This window comes from Pongo pygmaeus, chromosome 4 (genome assembly GCF_028885625.2).
Source record: "Pongo pygmaeus isolate AG05252 chromosome 4, NHGRI_mPonPyg2-v2.0_pri, whole genome shotgun sequence".
In the NCBI taxonomy this organism is placed as follows: domain Eukaryota; kingdom Metazoa; phylum Chordata; class Mammalia; order Primates; family Hominidae; genus Pongo; species Pongo pygmaeus.
In genome coordinates, this window is record NC_072377.2 from 7,901,484 (window position 1) to 7,923,333 (window position 21,850).

At 38.5% G+C, this 21,850-nt stretch overlaps 1 protein-coding gene across 10 annotated transcripts in view; it reads left to right on the forward strand.

Annotated features, from left to right (window-relative positions):
• MTRR (5-methyltetrahydrofolate-homocysteine methyltransferase reductase) overlaps positions 1 to 20,837 on the forward strand; it is a 32,710-nt gene extending 11,873 nt beyond the window's left edge. For all 10 annotated transcript variants that reach the window (XM_054487695.2, XM_054487696.2, XM_054487698.2 and 7 more), the window contains exons 6-15: positions 2,220 to 2,342; positions 5,333 to 5,486; positions 6,249 to 6,337; positions 8,825 to 9,005; positions 11,070 to 11,112; positions 12,426 to 12,612; positions 15,436 to 15,554; positions 16,572 to 16,664; positions 16,773 to 16,955; positions 19,628 to 20,837. In XM_054487695.2, coding sequence (XP_054343670.2) covers positions 2,220 to 2,342; positions 5,333 to 5,486; positions 6,249 to 6,337; positions 8,825 to 9,005; positions 11,070 to 11,112; positions 12,426 to 12,612; positions 15,436 to 15,554; positions 16,572 to 16,664; positions 16,773 to 16,955; positions 19,628 to 19,772 — 1,317 coding nt within the window. In that variant the 3' untranslated portion in view covers positions 19,773 to 20,837. The remainder of the gene's footprint in view (positions 1 to 2,219; positions 2,343 to 5,332; positions 5,487 to 6,248; positions 6,338 to 8,824; positions 9,006 to 11,069; positions 11,113 to 12,425; positions 12,613 to 15,435; positions 15,555 to 16,571; positions 16,665 to 16,772; positions 16,956 to 19,627) is intronic.
• The last annotated feature ends 1,013 nt before the right edge of the window (positions 20,838 to 21,850 follow it).

The following is a 21,850-nucleotide window of genomic DNA, read 5'->3' on the forward strand; positions in this document are numbered from 1 at the left end:
AGAAGCCATTGCCAAGTACAGTTTCTATAGTGTCTCACAGTCCCTCCTCCTAGGGAGGGACTTGTCTCCTACAGTCAGTGGGTTGCAGGTCCGGAAACACGGCAAAGGATCGTTTTTATTGGAGCAGATGCCTACAGCTCGTTTTACATGCCTCCTTGATTTCTTTTCATTGTAAGGATTGATCCAGTGCCTTTGTGGGCTGCACATTTTTTACATCTGTGTTCTGCCCTCCTCAATTTAGGACCTCAGCTGTGTGTTGTGTGCATTCTCTCCTAGCTCCTGTAGGGGCATAGTGCTCTGTCGTATACTTCCTTAGGGGTTAGTCCCTTACCTTCCTTAGCTAGCCCAGTGCTTTAGTGGCCGAGTGTCTCGCAACAACCCCAGTTATTGGTCTAGCAACCAGAAGAGGGGATGGGGTGTGGTAGTGGGGGTACAGGCATATGTTGTGGGCAGAGGTCTTTACACCATCCACATGTGAGAAGGGAGTTCTTACTCTTCATGGGAGGGACTGGCCGCATCTGCAGGCTCAAAGAGTTCAAGGGAATCTGGGTAGGAAGATTTTTAAGGGAATCTGGGTAGTCAAGATTTTTAAGGGGTTCTGGGTAGTCAAGATTTTTAAGGGATTCTAGGTAGTCAGGATTTTTAAGGGAATCTGAGTATTCAAGATTTTTTTCCCAGTTAGTCCTTGGCTTTCTCTGCCTTCACTGTCATGGGCTGCATGAGATGACTGTGTCTTTCTAAGCTCCTGAGGATGTCCCCTGGCTTAGTTCTATTTTAGTTTTACTTAGTTCTTAATTGGTGATTTGTCATTTAAGCTTTTTGCATTTTTTTTCAAGTGTGAGTGAATTTTAGCAGTAGCCCCCCAAGTCCCACCAGTCTTCTCTTCTACTGTTTCTCTATAGTTCTCAAGCACCTGATGGATCTTGCAAGGTAATGCATTTGCTTCCACTGGCTCTCCCTTCTACTTACAGTTGCATTATTGCTGTGTGCCAGTGCCATCTGTCTGCTCTCTCACTGGTGTGGTGTTCTCATTGTCAAACAGGCAGATGATCCAGCTCCAGACTCCATTTTAGCATCTTTCCCAGGCTACCCTGGCACTGACTGTCACAGGCTGGTTCCCAGGAATCAAACAATGAGATGTTTTTAGGGCATCCTCTTGACAGCATCATCTTTGGGCATGGAGGGATGGAAGCAGAATTGGGCACAGTGAGAAGCTGAGCTGCTGTGCAGTCTCAGCAAAGGCCTCAGCCAATCCCACAGGGTTTTCTGGAGCTGGTGGGTCTTCAGAGTTGTCCTAAGTTGGAACGAAGAGGCTGGACCTTTGTAGTCTTTGATGAGACATTGGATGTGGGTTGGGGCACATCCTGAAAGGAGGTGTGGGCAGGGGCAAGGTGTGACCTGAGAATGCTGAAGTGGTTCTTGCAAGTGGCAGAGATAGTCATTGTCAGCACTGCCATAGCCTTTGCAGAAGGCAGTCTTCTTAGGGGTACATCTCAGTACCCCCACATTATGGCTCCCAGACGCCCAGAACTGACCTTCATCCCAGCTTTCCCATATAGCCACTTATCCACAATTAATTGACTAGCACTGTTAAAATATTTTGTTTTTAAACTTAGGAATATAGAAAAGGAGTAGGGAGTATTATAAAGAATTGGGATTTTTTGCAGTTTTCCAAGACCTACTATGTCCAGTACAGGAGCTGCTGGCCACATATAGCTACTCAAATTTAAATTAGTGAACATTTGTTAAAATTAAGAATTAGTTTCTTAGTGACACTAGCCATATTTCAGCAGCCATATGAACAGCAATTGCCCCACGCTAGGGAGTTCCTGTGACCATCTACACACACATGTTGCATTCTTAAACATCCTTCACATTCTTCAAGATCTCCTCTCCTTCCTGAAACATTTGCATACATACTGTTTCCCTTTACATCGTTTATTAGGAAAACTACTAGATCTTTACATGAACATGCCAGTATTTTTATTTTCTATGTGTATTTCAGAAATTCTAATGTCTAATAGATAAAGAGTTTGAAATAGAATTGAGCTTCTCTCTTCTGAAAAGGTAGCTCCGTATGTCTGCCCTCATTTACCTTGGAAATGAATACTGAGTAGCCAGGAAGTTTTATAAGCCCCTATGGATCTTCTGTAGTCACTAAGTGAAAGAAGGGTATAATTGAACATTGCACTTACATTTTGTCACATTTGTTTCTCAAGGAGGAAAGCCAAGCATCTGTGACTTCAGCAGATCCAGTTTTTCAAGTTCCAATTTCAAAGGCAGTTCAACTTACTACGAATGATGCCATAAAAACCACTCTGCTGGTAGAATTGGACATTTCAGTAAGTTGCAAAATTTATTTCTCAGCACAGTAATATTGTCAAGATGTGCAGAAAGAGTTGTGTGGTGCTTGGTTACATATGCTGAGTTGCGTGGTGCTTGGTTACATATGCTGAGTTGCATGGTGCTTGGTTACATATGCTGAGTTGCGTGGTGCTTGGTTACATATGCTGAGTTGCGTGGTGCTTGGTTACATATGCTGAGTTGCGTGGTGCTTGGTTACATATGCTGAGTTGCGTGGTGCTTGGTTACATATGCTGAGTTGCGTGGTGCTTGGTTACATATGCTGAGTTGCGTGGTGCTTGGTTACATATGCTGAGTTGCGTGGTGCTTGGTTACATATGCTGAGTTGCGTGGTGCTTGGTTACATATGCTGAGTTGCGTGGTGCTTGGTTACATATGCTGAGTTGCGTGGTGCTTGGTTACATATGCTGAGTTGCGTGGTGCTTGGTTACATATGCTGAGTTGCGTGGTGCTTGGTTACATATGCTGAGTTGCGTGGTGCTTGGTTACATATGCTGAGTTGCGTGGTGCTTGGTTACATATGCTGAGTTGCGTGGTGCTTGGTTACATATGCTGAGTTGCGTGGTGCTTGGTTACATATGCTGAGTTGCGTGGTGCTTGGTTACATATGCTGAGTTGCGTGGTGCTTGGTTACATATGCTGAGTTGCGTGGTGCTTGGTTACATATGCTGAGTTGCGTGGTGCTTGGTTACATATGCTGAGTTGCGTGGTGCTTGGTTACATATGCTGAGTTGCGTGGTGCTTGGTTACATATGCTGAGTTGCGTGGTGCTTGGTTACATATGCTGAGTTGCGTGGTGCTTGGTTACATATGCTGAGTTGCGTGGTGCTTGGTTACATATGCCGAGTTGTGTGGTGCTTGGTTATATATGCTCAGAAGAATGAGAGGTCTCTGACAGGACATCTCGCCGTTTTATTCCTGACCCATGATGTTTTTCTCTCTTGTATTTTCACACCTATTTTCTTTCCACTTCAGGGGAGGGCTAGGGTGAAGAATGGCTGGAGGAGATTCAGCCTGAGAGGAAGATGCTGGCTGACTCAATAAGCCATGAAAGAATAATGGGCTCAGAACAGCATTTTATATCTAAGAGGCCCAGGAAAGGAAGCTGTCCACTCAGGTCAGCCAGGAAGTTAGAAATAGAGCCTAAGGTCAAGCGAGGTGGCTCTTGCCTATAATCCCCAGCACTTTGGGAGGCTGAAGGCGGTCACTTGAACCCAGGAGTTCCTGGGTAACATGGCAAGACCTTGTCTCTACAAAAAAAATACAATAAGCAGCTGGGCATGGTGGCGTGTACCTATGGTCCCAGCTACTTGGGAGGCTGAGGTGGGAGGACTACTTGAGCCTGGAAGGTTGAGACTATAGTGGGCTGTAATTGTGCCACTGCACTCCAGCCTGGGTGACAGAGTGAGACCCTGCCTCGATTTTTTTTAAAAAAGAAAAGGAGTAGAACCTAGACAGGCAGGTTAGGGTTAATTCCTCAGAGCAGTGGTTTTGATTTCTTGAGAATTTGGAAAAAATTATGGACTTTCCCGAAAAATGATTACACTTGTCCCTTAGTATCTTCGAAGGATTTGTCCCAGGACCCCTTTCAGATACCCAAGTCCTCAAAGCTCAAGTCCCTTATGTAAAATGTTAGAGTATTTGTATATAATCTATGCACATCCTCCCCTACACTTTAAGTCATCTGTAGATTACTTACAGTATCTAACACAACGTAAGTAGTTGCTATACTGTATTTTTAAGTTTACATTATTTTTATTATTATTTTTTATTGTTTTTTCCGTCCCAAATATTTTCCATCCAGGTTTGGCTGATTCTGAGGATGGAGAGCCTGAGGATATGGAGGGCCAACTTCTACAGAAACATTTACATACAGTTTTAGTCTGAGCTGTGCCTCTATGCACCCCCTCCATGGGCCCCCTTCCTACCCTCCACACCCTGCTGGAATCCATCGACCTTAGGTTAAGAAACTGACTGATAATCCTAAAACAAGTGTTTGAGTACCTCTTCAAAGTCATTTAGCTCAACCGTTTATTTTATGAAAGTCTTGAGAGGTTAAGTGGGTTGTTCTTTCAGAAAAGCAAGGGCACATTAAGGCTGTCTGTGTAGATTTAATCAAACTTCCTGGCAGAAAAAAAAATACAATGTGCCAAAACTAGATGGTTTTGCATCCATAAATATTAATACTATGTACACCAAAATATTTTTTTATTCTGGTATTTTACATTTTTGTCATAAAGAGGCAAGGGTTGGTCTGTGCTTAGTCCAGTCTGTCTCCCTTGCTAGCCAAGAAATGTGAGCTTGTGTCATTGTGAGAGGCTCCTTCCCAGAGCCCTGGCCTGCATCTGTATCACTCTGGGGCATAGAGGCAGTGGGCCTAGTAATAGACTTGACTTGGGAAGTGGTGGCTTTTTCAATCCATGTTTGCTCACAACCAATATCAAGCCAGATGGTGTAATGTTTTATACTTAAGGAAATAAAGTACCCTTTCCTGTCCCCTAAAGGAAAAGAGTAAAGTAAGGGGAAGAAAATTGAAAACCAATGCATTTGACCATAATTAGCTTTTGGTCATAATATATGTTTTCGTGTGTGTGTGCATGTATGTTTTTGTAAGAGGGATTTTTATATTTACATGGGTTATTGAAAACACCATAGGACCTTACTTTGTAGAGAACAAGGAAGGTCTGACTTCCATTCTTTAAGTATGATAAAAGGCAAAACACTGGATAACTACCAGATTTCTTTTTAATGGTAACTGCTAATGATGAAAGTATGTTTATTTGGTTAGTTGGGCTTATTTTTTAAAACAACTGTGTTTTTTTTTTTTTTTTGAAATTCTGTTTTCTGAGTTCATATATTAAAATCATAATATTGAAAACTATATTTTTGTTACCCTACAGCTTAAACTATGTAACACATATAATGTATTTTTTTTTTTTTTTTTTTTTCCAATTTGGCTCTTCTCTAGAATACAGACTTTTCCTATCAGCCTGGAGATGCCTTCAGCGTGATCTGCCCTAACAGTGATTCTGAGGTACAAAGCCTACTCCAAAGACTGCAGCTTGAAGATAAAAGAGAGCACTGCGTCCTTTTGAAAATAAAGGCAGACACAAAGAAGAAAGGTAACAGCCCTGATGCTGTGACGTTGGGGTGTTGTGGGCCAGTGGACTGGAGCTGATGGTGAGAGTGTGGCTCTAAGGTTCAGGGTCCTGTGTGGTGGCCGCACAGATGCCTGGGGCTCAGCTGCGCATCAGGGTCTGGGAACACAGGCATACACTGGTATTGCTAGTTTCTTAACTTTCATGTTAATTACACTGAATAAGAAGATAATGGATGTTCTGATTATTGGACATTTGTGGACATGAAAACTGAGTGTAAATGTAGTTTTTGAGAAGCATTGGCCTAGGTTATTTTTAAAAATTCTTTTCCTGTTATATTTATTTCTCATAGTATGTTTGTTTTTGCTCATTTATTATATAAAATAATTGCTTTTTCCATAATTAAGAGAAGTTATTTATTTTTCAAAATATAAATATATTATTTACTTAGAATCTTGAAGTAGTCCTAAATTGATTTTTTGAGAATAATAATGCTAATGGAGTACTGCTGTCTTTTTAGCTTTTTGTTCCTTAATTTTAAATAATTTTCCTTTCTTTTATTTGGCCTGTCTTGAATTTATAGTCTTTTTATGTTTTTGTAAGGTGGAGTTTTTTTTACTGTATTCATTTTGGGGAATTTTTTTGGCTGAATAAACATTGCCACAAGTCATGTTGCACTTTGATGCGCTGTAAAGTACTACAGTAATTGTGTTTTGGGGAGTGTGTACAACATTTTATTCTTTATCTTCTATGTCATGAACCCCTTTCCCGTCTTTACCTGAAAAGGAGCTGCCTTACCCCAGCATATACCTGCGAGATGTTCTCTCCAGTTCATTTTTACCTGGTGTCTTGAAATCCGAGCAATTCCTAAAAAGGTATTTTTTTCTGTCTTCTTCAGGTAACTATTTTAAAATATGCTTAGCTTTATTTAGGATTGATTAAACAAATCTAGAATCTGACCTTTGCAGTCTTAAAAAATGTGATCTTGATAGCATGTTTTTAATATTAGTTCTCAAGGGTGTGTGCTATCATCGTAACTATCATATACAAATCTTTTTATGTTGTATTTGCATTTAAATTTTTGTTTTCTATTGAAATGAGGGCTTAAATAGGGTTTTTTCTTAGTCTAAATAGGGCTTTTTCTTTGTCTTACTTTTACTAGTTATTAACTATGTAGCACATTCCACAGTGATGGAGGTGACTGCAGTTGACCTTGTGTTACCCAGCTACACATTGCTGCTGCTGCTTTAATTGGTGACAGAAAGCTAATGAGAGCTTAAGATTCCCCCCAACCACCATTTGCCACTTCCTACAGTTGTTAAGATCTACTTTGTGTAATACTAAATAACTATTTATTGCTGTAACAGAATGTTTCAGGAAAAATGGAAGGGTTTTGGTAGGTAATAATCAATTTTTAGATTAACTTGGAGGTAGAATAATTCACTAGATGTCAGTATTGTACCAGGAACTGTTTTTTTTTTTTTTAAACTACTTGTAACTGATTTCTTCTAACCAGTTCCGGGAAGTGGCCATTAATGGATAAAATTTTTCACATGTGCCTTGCCACACTTGTATTGTCAGTGAGCATAAAGAGTGTTGTAATTAGGCCACCATCTCTCCCGTGTGGTTTTCGTGTCATTTTATTAATGTGTTTATTGCATTTCTAGTCTTGGGTGAGTAAAGTACTTTAGAGAGAGGCTCAGCTCTCTCTAAATAAATATATATATATATTTATATGTATATATATTTATTTATATATATTTATATATGTATTTATATATTTATATATGTATTTTTATATATATTATATATTTTTATGTATATTTATATATTTATATATATATATGTTCCATCTTCCTTTCCTGATAATCAACTCGAGATGTAATTTGAGTAAATTTAGAATTAATTTACTGTAATGAAAGCTTACCGATTAAGTCACGATTTTGGTTCAGCTCTACCGCTTTTAAAATTTGTGTAAAGTGTGTGTGTATGTATGTATATGTGTATATATGTGTGTGTGTATATGTGTGTGTATGTATATATTTGTGTGTGTGTGTGTGTGTGTGTGTGTATATATATATATATCTGGGTTTTTTCCAAAAATAGTATGCTCATTGGAAAAATTCTGGATACAGAAATAAATAACCCAGGAAACCAAAGTATTTTATAATCAACCACTCAGAGTTAACACTTGAATTTTGTTTTCCTGAGGAAAATATGGGTATCTATATTACATGTGCTGTTCTATAACTTGCCTTTTTAACTTAAATCAAGAATCTATATATTTCAGGATGGAAAGAGTTTTAATGGATACTATGGATACACCATTATTTGTTGATGTAATTATGGGCAATTGAGTCATTTTTGCTTTTTCACTATTAAAAAAGAAAGGCAAACTTTCTTGTACTGTATTAATTTTTGAATACTTACTTGAAGTATATTTGTAAAACAGATTCCTTGGAGTAGAATTGCTGTTTTAAAAATATTTACATTTTAAATTGTAGTAATGTTTGTCAGGTTTGTCAGCTTGTTCTCCAAAAACAGTGCAGTATTTCCTGTGGTAGTACCATAAGGTTTTTGTAGTTCTAAAGTGAAAAAAGTATGTTAAAGGATTTAAAATTGTCACTGTTTTAGCTTTTAATTTAGGAAATTGTATTGGCTTTACAATTTACAAACTGTTATTGGTAGATTGTTTTATTATCTTGCCAAAGTCTTTGCAGAGATTTGGGGCGTGCTTTCAGCAGTGTTTCCTGAGTCCTTGTTTTTGTTCAACGCTGAGTTTGGCACTTGGAGGAACACGTGTAATTTGTTAGTGTCCGGGTATTTTAGACAGAGATTCTTTAGCCAAACCTTTGGAAACCTGTGACTCCTTTGGAAACAGTGATTTTGTCCCCCCTGTTAAGGAAGTCCAGGACACAATCATCTTGAGCCATGGAATTTAAAGTAGCAGTACCCATTAGCATTTCACATAACATTTGATGCAGATAATTACTGAAGTGCTTTGTTCGTAAAGAGCCCTTGAGAAATAAGCTGTGTCTGCGTGTAATTAATAGCTTGTAATTGCATTGAAATAAAAAATTCTTATTAGCAAGTTTGATGTTTTGTTCAGGAGTTTAGACTTTGAGAATTGAGATTCAGAATTTTATTAGTTTTATTTATTTATTTATATTGTGGAATTTTTCTAACATTTCAACATTAAAGCAAATGGTAAATTAAATTCCCTCCTCCTGACAATAGATCCTAGTGGCTTTCTCATTTTTTCTTGGGTAATTGAGTGCATCCCCAGGCAGACATTTAACTGAATATTCTAATAGCTCTACCCACAAATTGTGTCATAATTTAAGGCGGGCTCCTTTTTGTAGGCATTTTTGCGAGCCCTTGTGGACTATACCAGTGACGGTGCTGAAAAGCGCAGGCTACAGGAGCTGTGCAGTAAACAAGGGGCAGCCGATTATAGCCGCTTTATACGAGATGCCTGTGCCTGCTTGTTGGATCTCCTCCTCGCTTTCCCTTCTTGCCAGCCACCGCTCAGTCTCCTGCTCGGTGAGTAGTCGCTTTCACAAGCACCGTGGTGGCTGTTCTTGCACTGACAGGCGGGCCACCTTTCTGTAGTAAAGAAAATTTGCTATTCTTGTCTCACCCTTTGTATCCTATGCCTAAAGAATACATCTAAATGAATGGTGGTGATTGGTAAGTAAACATCTTATATCTTGTCTTCAGGGTGCTGTGACATCTGTGTGCCCTTCCAGAAGTCACAGAATTCCCCTTCCAAACTTTTGGTTTTCTTTTTTTTCCTTCCAGCAGTGTCACTATCATTTTCTCTCTTAATAGAGTCAGTTGTTACTCTCTTTTTTTGGCTCAGAATTGAGCATCTTTTCTAATTTAACTTTTTTCAGAAAGGTTGTTTAGCTAAATGTCTAAAAATGAGCTTTCTATAAAATTTTCTTTTTCAAAGTTAACGAACATCATATTTAATTGATAGAGGCTGATGCAGTCTGTGCTGTGTGCAGAATGCAGAAATGCCCCCATCTGAGCAAGTCCAGATCGAGGGTCCTTCAAGAGCAAAAGGGGACTGTGTTGTACCAGTGCAAGTCAACATACTCATGGTACTGCCAGGCAGAGAACCATCATCCCATTTCAGATGAAAGGTAACCCATTTTTTTGCCCAGAGTGACTCTTCTAGTCCTCATACTCCAACAGAAGAGACCTCAGCATTGTCCCTGAGCAGTCGATGTCCTAGGTCCTCTCTGTGGCTCTCAGGAAGGGATTGAAAATGCTTGCTAGGGGTGAAGACTAAGCGCTTTATAGGACTTCAAAGCCTTTTTTACTTTCTTGTGCTTGTAATTTTGTCATCTCCTTTCCCGTAGTGGTAAGTAGTCATGCCTTTAACATTTGCATTTTTCTTTGGTGACACCAAAATGTGTATTGTCCTTTTTACTCTTAGGCCAGCAAGATCCTTTTCGATGCCCAGTACAATTAAAGGCATCCTCCTTTGCAAGTCAGGGCCTGATTTCTCCTCCTTTTTCTTAGTGTTCTTTCCACTTAGGACCTCCCCAAAATGGTAAGACCATGTTGCTGAATGAGGCTGCTCTTTTCGCCATCCTGTCCTCAGGCTGGCCCTCTCACGCTCTCCAGTGAAGTCTTTGAGAACCATCAGCAGGAATAGGATGACAGAACACAGGGTGGGGAGTTCTAAGTAGTATTAGAAGGTTCTCTTATCATATACTAATTTATTTCAATTCTTTTCGTAGAGTTTTTGTTACCTTTTAGAATGTTTGGAACAATACCACATATTACGTAGTTACATAAAAAAATTAAAGTCATTGGGACTTATAAAAAATATTATTTTTTAATTAAGAAAAATTAAAATATCTAAAGCTTGATATTAAGTTGAACACCCTACTAAACCTTATTTTGATGTTTAAAACTATGCCATTATACATAGACCTTTTCAAATTTTCAATTAAGTGACTGCTAAAAATAAAACATACCAAAACATAAAACATTTCAAGGTTTATTAGTGGATAGTTCAATATTTAAATACAGATTATTTAACCTGCTTTTGAAAGAATACCTACGTATTTTGAAATCACTGAATTTTTTTGATAATTTTTTAAAAACCAAACACTTTAATTATTTTAAATGTAAGATGGAAAATATTTCAAGCCTTAGTATTTTCAGTAATTCATGAAAGAGTAGCCTTTAATCTTTTTGGGATCATGACTTTATTTTAAATCTGAAAGCTGGGCACCTCCCTGCAGAAAACTGCACATACCCAGTAAGGGTTTGCTGAGCTCCTCACGTCTGAAGCCAACTCATGGACCCATTCCTAGAAGCCTTTGCTTTCAAAATTAGCCTTTGGGTAGAAACACTGATTTAAGAGTAAGAAAATGCATCTTATGTGGTTTTTAACTTTAGGAGTTGAAAGAAAAAATAGTAATATTTTACTTGAACACAAAGTTTATACATGCTCTTAACTATGATTTAAAACTAGAACTTGATTTATTTTGAGTATTCTAAATAAGACATGGATTTTGTTTTTTTTTTTAGGTAAGGTTATTTTCAGTAGTAGTGAATTAATAATTGCTTGTTTTTGTTTTTTTCTAGAACATCTTCCTAAACTTCAACCCAGACCATATTCGTGTGCAAGGTACTAATATTTATTCAGATAACATATAGCATTGTTTCTCCAAAATCTTAGGATACTCAGGCTTCCAAATCCTTAGAGTTTACTAATTTATTCAGTGAAAACTTACCTGATTTATGGAAGACAGTATCAGGCATAATAAAGCAGAAGAAGAATCACAGAGCTCCTGTCCTCTGGGACTTCATAGAATTTAAGATCTGGGGTGGCTTCCCACGGCCCAGCACTATGTTTCCCCACTTAGGAGTCTCAGGCTCCTCCACGTGCTTCCTGTGTTCGTGTGCCCAGCCACCTTCACTAAGTGGCAGCCGAAGGCAGGGGAGACAGAAAAGTTCCACTATAAAATATTTGATGAGTCCGGGCATGGTTGCTCACTCCTGTAATCCCAGCACTTTGGGAGGCCGAGGCGGGCGGATCACGAGGTCAGGAGATCAAGACCATCTGGCTAACACGGTGAAACCCCGTCTCTACTAAAAATACAAAAAATTAGCCGGGCGTGGTGGCGGGTGCCTGTAGTCCCAGCTACTTGGGAGGCTGAGGCGGGAGAATGGCGTGAACCCGGGAGGCAGAGCTTGCAGTGAGCCAAGATCGTGCCACTGCACTCGAGCCTCGGCAACAGTGATACCCTGTCTCAAAAAAATTAAAAAAAAACATTTGATGAGCACTGGCTTATAGGATTCTCCCTGTGGCCTTCGTTCCATTGCACAGCCTCTACCATTTTCCCGTCTGGCTCTCTTTTGCCTTTCAGTAATAATACAAGAAGGTGCACCATTCTTTTGGTTGAAAAGGGAATTAAGAATGAACTCAAGTTCTTTTGCATTATTTACTCTGTAATGTGAAAAGAAATCTACTTTTGTAGGGATGTCTTTTAAAGATGTTTTTACTTTGAATTTTTAGTTTTCTCCTTTCTGGGTGTATACTTCAGTCACTTTCAAGTTTTATGATCTTACCAGTAGATAATGTATGGATATTTGTTAGAATTTATCCCGATTTCTTCACATCTTTATAATAAATATTGAGTGAATGAATCCTTTACATGAAGATCCTTAGGGCATATTAGTTTTTATAAATCTCACCTAGTCCTAGTGCAAGCAAATAAAATTGGAAACTTTCTTGAATAACAAAATGTAGGGTGTGAGAGTGTGAAGGTTGGGGGCAGTTTTTAATTACGTAATAATAGCTTTCCTCTGTGAGGATTTGGAAGGTAGATTAGAGCCTATAAGGAAATATTTCTAAACTGAATAAAAAAAGGATTGGTTTGACCCATATGTGTAGTAGTACTGATATCGAGTTCAAAACTTGTCTGTGTATCTTTGCAGCTCAAGTTTATTTCACCCAGGAAAGCTCCATTTTGTCTTCAATGTTGTGGAATTTGTGTCTACTGCCACAACAGAGGTTCTGCGGAAGGGAGTGTGTACAGGCTGGCTGGCCTTGTTGGTTGCTTCAGTTCTTCAGCCAAACATACATGCATCCCACGAAGACAGCGGGAAAGCCCTGGCTCCTAAGGTAAGAAATTAGTACCTTAACCTCAGCATTGTTAACTCATACTGTTTGTTTGATTAGAAAAAACAATGTTGTCTCGCCCACATCATTCATTACTATCATAAGAAAATTTATGCTGTTCTTGAATTTTAAAATCTCTATTGCAAGAGCAGAAAACTGTTTACTTCCATGTACTCTTTAACTAGTGTGTGTATTTTCTGAATGTGTAAAGCATGAATTTTATATAGTACGGTCTTTGCTTGTCCTATTCATGGAAAAGAAGACCTTTTATGCTGATATTCTTGGTACATTGGCCTGGGGAGGGGTGGAGAACAGTCTAGGAAGTATTTAAGAGGGGTGATGAGAGACAGTCTCATTTTATGTTTAAGATGTATACTGCCTCTCAAATAAGTAGTTTTACATTGGGAGTCTGAGGGCAACTAAAGATTAATTTTATATTGTCCAATTTTGGCTAGTAGGATTCCCGTATCCCTGTTTCTCTGCTTTCGTTATCTGTGGTGTCTGACATCTGAACTTGTGCCATTATTGAGAAGACATATGGCTGTAAATACTTTTACAACACCTAGGAGTAAAAGGTTATGTGATTTTCTCAACAGATTATGGACACTTTACACCTGGACTCAGTGACATCTTTTTATGTTTTGATACGGCACTCAGCAGAATTTCAAGACCATGTGTGTAGGGAACAATTTAAAGTTGTCCACAAGAATGGTTGAAATAAAGCAACATTTCAGGCTTATCATGAAGTCCTCTTTCTTCATGGTAATGAAGAAATCAGTGATTCACTTGGAGTGTTGTCTTAGGAGAAGTTTGGTTTCTTTAAGTTAGTAGAGTTGAAAGGTTCATAGACCTCAATAGTGCGAATTAAGACTTCCTGGGATATACTTGAGAGGATAAGGGATGATTGCTGCTTGAAATTGCCCTTTAGCTTGATATTTTTCCAATCTGCTGCCTGGAACAGAGAGATGCTTTATTGTGTTCTCTATACATCATATATTCATTATACATCAAAATATTAGGAACCTTATAGAAACTTTCTTTTTTGAGAAGAAATATTATAGTACTGATATACAAGTATATGTCACTTGGTGATTGTATAAAGATAGCAGATGATCTCCAGAACATTAAAAACAATGTGTGTCCATCGTGTATTGTAAACACTAAGCATGGGTGCCTTTCGCCTACTCCTCCTTTCCTCCCTCCCTCTCTTCCTCCTTCCTTCCCCATTTTAACAGATTTTTATTGACTGTCCAATCTATATGCAGTAGAAGTGCAGATATGAAGGATATAATTTAAAACTATCTGAAATTACCTGTGCTTTTGTTGTGTTTTATTACAAATTATACAGAATGTTGACTTTTGCACGACCCATCACAGGCCCTGCCCTACTATGGCAGCTAGTACAGTTGTTCACAGATTAACCTTGCCACTGATGTTCAGCCTGGCTGTGTGAACAGAAGGACATCTGCCACATCTAAGCAGGAGCACTAAGCCTGTGGGCGTGGCGTAGCTTGACTCTCTTCTTCCTATCTGCCATGATACTCTCTCCATATAGACCCCCAAGTGAAGCAGCCCCACAGCCTTCGAGGAAGAGAGCCCCAGAACGTAGAAAGTGTGCTGTTGTCACAGGATCTTTGTACATGTGTTTTTCTTTTCTGCCAGGAACATGCTGTGGCATGGCTAACTCTCTTGATTCAGATCTTGGTCAAAGGTCTCATTGTAGACATGGGCCTTCTTTGACATTGGTGTTTGAATTAGCAGCTCACTGCCACACCCATCATTTCCTTACCCTGTGTAATTTTGCTTCCTAAGACATGGGAAGTCGTTACCCATCATTCTGTGGATATATGTGATAATGTGTATGTTTATTTTCTTTTCCTTCCACTAGAATGTAAGTTCCATAAAGACAGGGGTGTTGTTTTGTTCATTTCTGTATCCCTAATGCCTGTCATAGTGAATACTTTCAGTAAATCTGTTAAATGAATGAAGCAAATAAGGCTAATGTAATGTTAACTAGTTTCATTCCCAAGTAAGAGCAGTAATGAGACACAGCTTTGCCATTCCTTCATTTAAAAGGTATGGTGTTCAGGCTCATCATTACTTCCTACAGTTGTCCTTGAGTTAAAAGTTAAAATGTATACAGTTACACCACCATGCAAGGTGGAGGGGAATCCTGTCATTCGTAAACCTCGGTATCACTGTGACTTTTGCATATGACAGTGAAAGTGGAAGTGAAACATACTCAGATTGATTCAGAAATATCTTTTGAAATTTTAACAAAAAGATTTTGATAATTATATGATTTGTTTAGTTATAACAAAAATAATTCTGGGTAATAGTGGACCCAGAATAGCAAATACAGCACCATTATCTAGAATATTTGGAGCAGCCCCTCAATTTCTTTTTAAGGTGCCTGACTTTTATTTAAAATTTTTCAACCTCATCGTGATGCTAATCTTTATTGTCTTCATATTTAGGGTACATTTCTCCATAATATATCCTATTGTCTGCCCACCAGAAAGCAGATCTTATCCATAGACCAAGAAACATGATTTGATTATCTGTTTAGAGTTCTACCTCAAAGACACCATGCCTATCATTTTTTAAAACATTTTTTATTTGAATAGGAAAGAAAAATTTGCAAGACAAACTTCTTTCTGTAGTGACAAATGTGCTCATGGTTTCAATAAACTCTAGTGCCGCTATTTAGTGATGTTTCTTTGATGGGAATTTTCCCTTTCTGATTTGTTTAGCAAAGATCATCTTGGTTATATACTCTTGCCTAGGTTTTCTTTCATACTTACCACATTTGGTGTAATATTTCAGATATCCATCTCTCCTCGAACAACAAATTCTTTCCACTTACCAGACGACCCCTCAATCCCCATCATAATGGTGGGTCCAGGAACCGGCATAGCCCCGTTTATTGGGTTCCTACAACATAGGTATGTTCTTTTTTTGGCTAATGGGAAAATGTATTCCCGAGTAACCGTTTTTGTTTCTTTAGTCATTTTGAGGATAATTGGACTTCGATTGTAAAATTTTTATTTAAAAAATTATTATTCAGTGTGCGATAACGTAATTTGTCACCATGGGAAAAGTAAACACACAATGTTGTAGAGATTGTGCTTTGTACTAGAACTTCCTTTTTTACTGTGGCACTTTTAGTTTTTTCTTTTCTCAGCTACACTGTGGTTTATAGCATATGTGGTTGGGGACAAATATTGGGCATACCTTCATACTGTGATGATATACAGCTGTTGTATCTGTCCCTTAATTGGATACAATTGGTAGCGACAGAGATCCAATTTTAGTAAAAGTTTCAACATTAAACTCAAACATCAGTAATTTTCAACAGAATATTAATAAGTTTAACTTTATATCAGAAGTATTTGATATGAAATAAGTAAAATAAAATTGTACTTCTGTTTATATTTGTGAAGTAATGAGCAAGTCTTAGGTACTATTCGTCAGATAGTAGAGTCCTGTCCTTTGGACAGTTATTTTATTTCGTTTTAATTTTTTCCTTAAGGAAGCAAAAGCATAATCACAGATGTCTGTGTCTCATCAGTGTGTTCACCATTTCATAGACACTTTACACATTCTGCCTTTCACAGCCCTGAGCCACTTTTCCCTAGTACAAGTTCATTTATTCATAAAATTGCTATTAATGTTATTGAATGTAGAACTCTCTAGATCTCACAGTGTGATACTTTGAATTGTCCTCATTTTGTGTATGTCGTATGTAGCTGCCTCTCCACACACTTGCCTAGTGTGGCATCTGCTGGAGTGGCCATGACAGCCTGTGGAGAGTAAAATGCTAATTAAATGACTGAATGTTCAATTGCAGAGATGGATTTTACAAATCCATCTGAGTTTGTTGGTGGTAGTTCCTAATGAAAGAGATTGATTTTACATATTCTTTATATCACACACCTAAACTTTTTTTTTTTTCCACTTAGAGAGAAACTCCAAGAACAACACCCAGATGGAAATTTTGGAGCAATGTGGTTGTTTTTTGGCTGCAGGCATAAGGATAGGGATTATCTATTCAGGTATTGTACAATTCCAGTATTGTACTCAACCACTGAGTGTACAATTCTAATTCTCAGACTTTTTCAGCTTGACAACCTTTTAGTGATCCATTATATATTATATTTCAGAAAAGAGCTCAGACATTTCTTTAAGCATGGGATCTTAACTCATCTAAAGGTTTCCTTCTCAAGAGATGCTGTTGTTGGGGAGGAGGAAGCCCCAGCAAAGTATGTTCAAGACAACATCCAGCTTCATGGCCAGCAGGTGGCGAGAATCCTCCTCCAGGAGAACGGCCATATTTATGTGTGTGGGTGAGTCATTATCGTGCCTAAGTCGGGTAGGAGAGGGCCATCAGTGATGTCTGTAGAAGAAACAAAGGACCGAGAAGCCAATAATCTAGATATGTAGGGATAAGACATTTGATTCTTAAGTACAGGAATAGAAATAATAGTTCTGAAATGATTTTGGCATATTTAATAGCCCAGAAGTTGTTATTATCAGGAAAATAGTGGTGAAAGTTAATGCTTGCATTGTACATTCTTGGTACCATTTTCTTACCTGTTTTTAGCCTCTGAAAATTACACTCATGTTACTACATTAATCATGTGACTTGAAATCTCCAGATTGATTTTGTTGTGTATAAGAATAGGTGGTTTGTGCTGTTGTGAACTATTGATAACTAAGAAAGAAAAAGTATGATTTTTTGATGCTGAGAATGTGGATACTAGGATTCTTTTTCTTCTAGGCATAATTCGTGGTGATAAAGTTGAGATAAACCCAGAAACATTCTGTGTTACTAAATTTGATCTACTTTCTGAGGCAAGATCTGTTACAGGAACCTGTAATTGCCATGGAAAAATTGTTTAACGCTTATTTGCTTATTTTGATGAGACTCAAAAAATTTCTGCTAGTTAAAAAGGAGTTTTGAAGTAAGAAATTCACTTTTTCATCCAAACACATTCCTAGGATTTAACACATTCTCTAAGTCAGGTTCTTTTTTTTTCAACTATAATGCAGAAGACAAAATACTGGCGTTGTGACCCAGAACATATGGATAAAGATAATTGAAACAAGTTTCATGAAACAAAGCAACATTTTCTGTTTAGTTTTTATAACACATTCTGATCATTTCTCTTCCATTTTATTTAGTTTGCTTTAAAAGCTAGCTTTGGCTACTAAGTTGATTTCATGTCCTTTCAATAGATTTTGACTCCTAATTGAAAAACATTGCTTTAGGTCGATAAAGGGCAGAAATTCTAGACACTGTTTTGGTTTACATTTTCCTTCGCTTTTAATGAAGTATTTAATCTGCATTTTGTTTGGCAAGGACAGTGTCGTCGGTGGTCAAGTACAGGCTGGAGTTTTAGAGATGCACCTCTAAACAGTAGAGGCAGAGTTCATTGTACAGATCACAGATAATTGGTCATTGAGAACTTGGAGAATATCTTAAATGTCCAGACTCTTAAAACATTATTCCAGAAATAGCTCCTCCCAGTCACTGGTGCTTTACTTGTCACGTTTGTGAAATGCACTTGGAAGCATTAATAACAGTGGTCAGAGGGCTCAGAAGGAAACCCTGGGGCACGTGAACATTGATGGTCCATCAGGGAAGCAGGAACAAAGTAGACAGAAGGAACAGCTACTGAAGAAGCAAAATTGTCCCAAAGCCAAGAGGGTGCTGTCTCAGGGAGGGAGCCTGTACTACTGATGAGTCAAATGAGAAGACAGTGGAGCAGGATCGTGGGGTATAAGTTCCCTGAGAATAGTGGAGGGGAGAGCCTCTTGAGACAGGTGAGACAGACACCTCTCAAGAAATTTCACTGTGAGGGGCCAGGACATGTTCAGTTCCTAACATAGTAGAATCTTGTCTGACACTTTGCTTCATTCAGCAAACACCTGAGTGCTGGCTAAGTGCTTGGGCATATTCAGATGTCAGTAGATACGAGGATATATTAGTTTTTCTGTTGAGGAATACCTGAGACTAAAGAAAAGAGATTTAATGGGCTCATGGTTTAGGCTGTAGAGGAAATATGGTGCCAGCACCTGCTTCTGGTGAAGACCCCAGGAAGCTTCCACTCTGACAGAAGGCAAAGGGGGAGCAGGCACCTCACATGGCAAGAGAGGGAGCAAGAGGTAGGGGGAGGTGCCGCACTCTGAAATAGCCAGATCTCTCAGGAACTCAGAGGGAGAACTCATTACAGCGAGCATAGCATCAAGCCATTCATGAGGGATCTGCCCCCATGACCCAGACGCCTCCCACCAAGCCCCACTTCTAACACTGGGAACCACATTTTAACATAAAGATTTGGAGAGGGCACACATCCAGACTGTATCAGAGGATAAGTGAGTTACACTTCCTGCCCTCAAACAACTTACTCCCTGGTGAGAAAGCTACATATAAACAGACGTTTCTAACGTTGGACGTGTTCCAGAGAGGACTGCAAGAGCACCCAGGAGGGGTACCGCCCTTTTCTTGTAAATTGAAGAGTTAAGATGTAGAAGCACTTCAAAAGGACCTGGCGCATACTAAGTCCTCAATAAAGGTGTCTGTTACTAACTGTATGTGTATAAAGACCTAGAAGTGTGCGCGAGATCTGGTTCCCTTCAGGAGCACGAGTCTACTGTGTGCTTTGAGAGTGGAGGGCAGGGAATGAGGGGTGAGCCGGCAGGTGGGCCGGAGCCAGGCTGGACCTCAGATGCTTCTCTGACACCTAGGAAATCCTTGGCCTACTGTCGGGACCTGGAGCCTGTGGAGGATTGGGAGCTGTAGAACTGTGTGGTCAGCTCTGTCTCCTAGAATAGTCACCGTAGGCAAAGGCCTGGCCTGGGCATGAGTGAGGCTGGGAGATCTGTGTGAGATGTTCCGAGAAGAGGGAGGGAAGAACTATGGTGGTACAGTCAAAGGGAATTAGACTTGTGAATTAAGGAGGATTTAGTAAAAATGCCTGTTTGTAAGCAGTCATCTTATTATTTTCTTTTCTAGAGATGCTAAGAATATGGCCAAGGATGTACATGATGCCCTTGTGGAAATAATAAGCAAAGAGGTTGGAGTTGAAAAACTAGAAGCAATGAAAACCCTGGCCACTTTAAAAGAAGAAAAACGCTATCTTCAGGATATTTGGTCATAAAACCAGAAATTAGAGAAATAAGCTTTTTTGACTGAAAGTGCTAAAAGTCAGCTTTACTAGTGCTGAGACTTTAAATTTTCAAAAGAAAATTTTCTTTCAACATTTCTTGAAGGAGATGGAGTGGGGATTGGATCATTTAACAATATAACAAAACTTCCTGATGTGATTTTACATATCTTCCATCTATGCCCTTCCTGTGCCTGTGACTCTCCCCAGACTGCCCTGTTGACTTGAGCTCTTCTGAGCTAAGGCAGCCTTCAGTCTCCATCAGCGCCTCCTTTACTCGCCAGAGAACTTCACAGAGACTCTGTCCTTCCATGCAAAGGCTTCCTGAAATAGGGAGAGTGACTGAGTAGCCCATTCTTGTGACTTACAGTGCCAACATTTAAAAAAATATGAAAATGATTTATTTTTATATGATGTATACCCATAAAGAATGCTCATATTAATGTACTTAAATTACACATGTGGAGCGTATCTGTTATATGTTTATATAACTATCAAATGGTTATTTGTTACTAAAGCTATATTTCTGATAAAAAATATTTTAGGATAATTGCCTACAGAGGGATTTATTTTTATGATGCTGGAAATATGAAATGTATTTTAAAATTTCACTCTGGCGTATGATTTATCTATCAGCATTACTTTTTTTTAAGTCACAATTTCAGAATTTGGGGACATTTGCATTCAATGTACAGGTACCAGTACGTACATATTTTAGTAAAAAGATACAACCTTTTTCTTCTCTTTTCACTCCTTTTATTTCTGCTGCTTGGCACATTTTTGAGTTTTCCCACATTATTTGTCTGCATGATACCACTCAAGCAGTGTCCTGGACCTAAAATACTGACTTCAGTTAGTATCCTTGGATTTTTAGATTCCCAGTGTCTAATTTCCTGTTATAATTTGCCCAAACAAAACAAAATATTATGATAACCTTTCTCCACTGTTCTAATATATATTGTATTTTTATTTGATAGCTTGGGATTTAAAACATCTCTGTTGAAGGCTTTTGATCCTTTTGAGAAATAAAGATCTGAAAGAAATGGCATAATCTTAAAACTTGGTAAGTTTTTGTAGCTGTGTGATCTCTTCATTATTATATATTTTATAATAGAAACCAATCTAAAAATATGGGATAGGAAAATATACTAAGCAAGTACTATGTAACATACATAATTACATGTGTAGGTTGTATGTATCAGCCAAGATACACAGGGTGAAAACATTAAAAGAGACAAAAATATCCCTTATTAATAAGATACAACAATCAAGAACTTGTGTCCACCTACCAATACTGTCTATAATTACATGACCCAAAACTTTTATCTATAAAAAGAAACTGACAAATAGTCAATCATAACTTGGTGTTGGAAACTGACCTAAGCCAATTTGCTTATACACAGCATCCAAATTATGTCTAGAAACTGCTGGATTATCTAAGTTTTAGGTGGGTATCGTTCAACTGCTCCCCACAGCCTTACGAGCTAGGGATAGTGAAAATACATTTCATTGTAAATGCTGCTGTGCATACAGATATGTATTTATTATCTATTATTTATTATTTTTATTATTTATTATTATCTATGATTTATTAGTAATCAGGCACAAAACAGTTCTACTGTCCTAGTTTCTAAGCCTAATGAAGTTCCAGCTGTCTCTTTAGGCACTCCACCACATCTCGCAGAAGAGTTTACTCGAGGTGCGTCACAATGTGGATGTGACTACTCCAGGGGCAAAATTTTGTCCTTACTATGAACCATCCTCTAACCTAGTGACTGGACATGCTATTTCAGTTAAGCCTCAGGCATCACCCTAGGGCCTTGCTAGATGAAGTCTTTAACCTTGTTTATGTAGGGGTAGGGAGTAGTTAGCAGTGAGGGACCTTTTCTAACCTGCTATTCTAACAAGCCACTGTAGCGCTCATTATTTTTCATAGCCAGTCTTCATACTGATCAGTGATAAAATTAACAAAAGAGCTTGTAGTAGGCAGTTCTGCAATGTGACATTTCTGATTAGAATGCTCACTGCATCTAGAGGGTTCCTTTTTGTGGTTCAGACTTATACAGTGTTTG